Source organism: Sinocyclocheilus grahami, unplaced genomic scaffold, assembly GCF_001515645.1.
Source record: "Sinocyclocheilus grahami isolate Dianchi unplaced genomic scaffold, SAMN03320097.WGS_v1.1 scaffold78.1, whole genome shotgun sequence".
Taxonomy (NCBI): Eukaryota; Metazoa; Chordata; class Actinopteri; order Cypriniformes; family Cyprinidae; genus Sinocyclocheilus; species Sinocyclocheilus grahami.
In genome coordinates this window covers 341,317-346,056 of record NW_015505257.1, presented here as the reverse complement: position 1 = coordinate 346,056, position 4,740 = coordinate 341,317, and the positions used below count along the sequence as shown (strand labels likewise).

Below are 4,740 nucleotides of genomic sequence, written 5' to 3'. Positions count from 1 at the left end.
AAATGTCTTTTTAAAGTTAGGACTGAATTAAATAGCATCAAATACAATAGTTGTGGTAATTGTGCTTAATAAATATGTATTAAAAATGCTTAATAGGTTAATTTAACATTAGTGGTGTTGTAAGTTAACACCGACAGCCCTAAAATGCATTTTATAAAATTTAAATGAATCTTTTACATATTCATTTTAAATTGTCCACGGGCACCCTAGCAACTCAATTTGAAAAGTCCTGGGTAAAATAACCAATTTACAGCTTAAAAGGGATTTATATTTCATCTACTTCCAAAAAATGTAGATGATCAGATTCATGAGAAAATACATTCCACCTCAATCATTTTGATCTTTGAAGCTTTTTTTAATGATTTTTAATGAGTTCATTTTTTCATTTCCTGGTTTTCGATGTTTTTTTCATTGCAAATTTACATTATTCGTCAAATCTTCAGGGGGATGGGAGATGTAAACATGTCGGATGTCAAGCTGGAGTGATGTCTAAATTCTAACATAAACAATGTTCCTCCTTTTTGAGGACCAGATGTCGATGGAGGATGTGATGCGGCTAGTCCATCTGGTCCGTTTGAGAGGTGTGAGATGGCAAGGCCTCGGAAATCCTGGACTGTGAGAGAGACGCATCCTCAGCAGAAGCAGCCAAACTCGAACCTCCACCCTCATCTGCAACAGAATGAGGAAACATGGAGTGCCTCTCACATCCCATTGGCGCTCATCTTGGACTTCTGTGACAGCTCTGCCTCTTTAGCCTGATGAGAAAGAACAGGTGGAGGGGAGTTTGTTCAAATCCAGCAGTTTCTAGACAATAGTAGCAGTTTCTACATCAATGTAGAAGATATACACACAAAATATACAACAGTTATAGTTAAATAGACATTTACATATGCCCTGACACACATTTATTTATATATTTAAAGGGACACTCCACTATTTTTAAAAACAGGTTGAGTTTTACAGTTTTCGAATCCATTCAGCCAATTTCGGGTCTGGCGGTAGCACTTTTAGCTGTAGCTTAGCATAGATCATTGAATCGGATTAGACCGTTAGCATCTCGCTCAAAAATGACCAAAGGGTTTCGATATTTTTCCTATTTAAAACTTGACTTTTCTGTAGTTACATCGTGTACTAAGACAGACGGAAAAAGAAAAGTTGCGATTTTCTAGGCCGATATGGCTCGGAACTATACTCTCATTCCGGAGTAATAATCAAGGAACTTTGCTGCCGTACCATGGGTGCATCAGGTGTAATTATATTACGCAGCGCCTGAAAATAGGCTAACTTCCATCAACATAACCAACGTAACCACCTGCTTGCTGGGGACTATTTTCAGGCGCTGCGTAATATCATTGTGCCTGCTGCACTCATAGTACTAACGGTCTAATCAGATTCAATGATCTATGCCAGGCCTGTCCAAACTCGGCCCTGGAGGGCTGGTGTCCTGCAGAGTTTAGCTCCACCTTGCCTCAACACACCTAACTGGAAGTTTCTATGCCTAGTAAGAGCTTGATTAGCTGGTTCAGGTGTGTTTAATTAAGGTTGGAGCTAAACTCTGCAGGACACCGGCCCTCCAGGACCGAGTTTGGACAGCCCTGATCTATGCTAAACTGCAGCTAAAAGTGCTACCGCCAGACCCGGAGATCGGCTGAATGGATTCGAAAACGGTAAAACTAAACTGTTTGACTCCAGTTGGAAAATGAGCCTATTTTCAAAAATAGTGGAGTGTTCCTTTAATAACATATATTCATGTTACAAAAAAGAGAGAACATAATATATATAGCATTAAAATGCCTAAAACATAACTATATAAAATCTTACATTTTAATATGTGACCCTGGAGCACAAAACCAGTCTTAAGTCACTGGGGTATATTTGTAGCAATAGCCAAAAATACATTGTATGGGTCAAAATTATTGATTACAGCCAAATATTGTCCTATCCTAACAAACCATACATCAATGGAAAGCTTATTTATTCAGCTTCAATTTCGAAAAAAATGACCTTTATGACTTTTTTGTGGTCCAGGGTCACATATATTTGATGGGCATTCTAAACTCGTGCTAAAAATAAAAGCTAAAAACGCAATATAAAATGAAACCTTTTAAAATATTACAACTACTATAAAAAAATCTTTCATTTTAATATTTTATTGAAAGATTTAAAGAAAATACAATATATAATTATATTCTATTATTATTTTTTTAATAATACGAAAACTACTGTTCAAAATATTTCATTTTAATATTTGATAGAGATTTTTCAGGTGAATGAAGTTTCTGAATAAAACCATTGCCAAAAACATAAAAAGCAAATATGTGCAATAATCAAAGTAATCTTATCAAAACCACATATTGTTGACTCTTCGCCTTTCAATAGATACACACACATTGAGTGACCAATACAATATCTTGTGTGACACACTTACATGTATTAACTGAGCTTCGGGTGATGGCATGTCCAGCCCTCTGGGTTTCTCCAACAATTCTTCAGACTAAAATACATAATCAAAGAGTTAACAATATCTTGAATTAAAACTCTTTGTAACCATTTCTTGTTATACAATGACTGATAACCTGGAGTGCCCTTGAAGACGGAGATATTGATTGATTGGTGATATTGTAATAACATTCCTACCTTTCGGTCTTTGATGACCGGAGCAGAATCCACCAGCACCTCCACTGAAGAGGACAGCGGATTCCCTTTAGCTGCGGTTTCGGCCTCCACAGGAGGAGGAGTGGCTTTCTGTGACACAGACATAAAGAAGGTCATTATAAATGAAACCATAACAACCATTAACAGAACAGTGATAACCTATCAGCTGTCACTTAGGCAGTGACGTGCCAGTCTGCATTGCTGCCTGATTAAGGTCTAGACATCAATTGGTTAAGGTTTCAAAGGTCAAAGGTAATCTGTTGCCGAGCACTGAGGCAAGTTTTCAAGCAGAATGTAAAGTCTATGTGCCTATTAAATACATCAATATTTACAACCTGTTACAGAAATGTATTATGTATGCATGCTCTTTGGATATTTACAGAATACATATTGAATTTTTTTACATACATAATTGTGGTGTTTGAAAACAATTTTACATTATGTGAAACAGATAAGCTGGATGTATTTGGTATATTTTGGATAGTCTGAGGGGATAGAAGTGGCGATATATATGATACATTGGTAACTGGAGTATCATAGAGTTTAGTTTTCTATTATCATTCAACATATTTACTCACTTAAAGTTAATCTTTAACAAACTAATGATTTACCAACACTGTTAAATGCAATCTTTAGTAAAACTCAAAACGAGCATCCATTTTTAATACTGTACATTATAATGTTGTGATGCCAAATTCACTTGTAACATTTAGAGGACTGATTTTGATCTGTAGTATTTTATTATAAATGTATTTAGACAAACTAGAATAGAATTGAATTATCACCTCCAGTTTGGGCACCGGTGGGATGACTGGAGTTTTAGGAGCGAGGTCCGTCAGATACATTGCACGAGAAAGCAGCAACAAGGACGGTGGCACATTCTCTTTTAAGTGCAGGTCCAGCCACTGAGAGAGAAAGAACACAAATTACAATTAACAATTCATCAGTGACTCAAAGCATCCAGGGACATATACAGAGATGTCAACATGTATATGAATTATATAACTAAAATTAAATAACTGTAATTACAGATTTAGGTTAAATAAAGATGTCAGTCTTTCTTTTTCTTCTTTTTAGGGCAGCAGTAGCTCTAGCAGCAAATCAACCATCCCCATCAAAAGCTGCAGGACAGCCCACATTTCAGAAACAAATCAAAGTAAAAATTAACAAATACTACTGTTCCAAATATTCTGTATGTTGCTCAAAATATATTGTGTTCTGTTTTTTAGAGCGGTCTCAGAGACACATTTTAGAGCTGTAACAACAATACCGTGAAACTGTGATATTTTTGCTTAAGGTTATCATACCGTCAAAATCTCATACCGGCCCATACCTAGTGGACAGATATTTTTTTTTTAAACGGAAGAAGGAAAAATACCCGTGTATGTGTGGACATAGCCTTAATCGCCGCCCTGCACCAGGTTCCCGACAGGAGTGGGTGTGGGAGAGAGGAGGGGTGCAGAAACAACCAGGGGTCCGTTTCCCAAACGTAACTATGGTCGCAAGTTCCGTCATTACCAAGATTTCAATGGAACTAACTACCATATGGCGCTTTTCCACTGCGTGGTACGACTCGGCTCGGCACGGCTCAGTACGGTACGACACAGCACGGCTCGGTTTGCGGTTCCACTGCAGTTCAGTACCGCTTTAGAGTGGGCGGGATTATTCACTTGTCGTTATAGTTGCGCCGCCTCTACTGCCGCGCGACTCCTGAAAACCCTTTTCATTCCGCGTCCCCCCATCAAGCTCTCGCTGGATCCGCTCCTCTGCTATCAACGAGAGGACCGTCTGTACTTCCTCAACAGACAACGAACCAGCCACATTTTGGTTGTTAAAAAAGGTGTGCTCGTTCAAAACAGTTGCATTCGATCCTTCGCTGGCTGTGCTGATTTAAATCTAGTGGTTCTGTTGTGTTTGTGGCGCAAGTTCAGTGACGCAGGTAGTGACAATTCTCTGCGGCCAATCCGTGATCAGCAGAGTTTACACATCACGTTTTGGTAACGATACGGTTCACTTGGAACCTCAACCGAGGTGGTACTAAAAAAAGTACCAGGTACTGTACCCAGTGGAAAACCCCCCAAAAGT

The 4,740-nt window shown here is 38.3% G+C and overlaps 1 protein-coding gene across 2 annotated transcripts in view; it reads right to left on the bottom strand.

Moving 5' to 3' along the window:
* Positions 1-375: 375 nt before the first annotated feature.
* LOC107586128 (LETM1 domain-containing protein LETM2, mitochondrial-like) overlaps positions 376-4,740 on the bottom strand; it is a 15,660-nt gene continuing 11,295 nt past the window's right edge. For both annotated transcript variants that reach the window (XM_016273367.1, XM_016273368.1), the window contains 4 exons: positions 3,441-3,560; positions 2,638-2,745; positions 2,429-2,494; positions 376-755 (listed from right to left, as the gene is read on the bottom strand). In XM_016273367.1, coding sequence (XP_016128853.1) covers positions 702-755; positions 2,429-2,494; positions 2,638-2,745; positions 3,441-3,560 — 348 coding nt within the window. In that variant the 3' untranslated portion in view covers positions 376-701. The remainder of the gene's footprint in view (positions 756-2,428; positions 2,495-2,637; positions 2,746-3,440; positions 3,561-4,740) is intronic.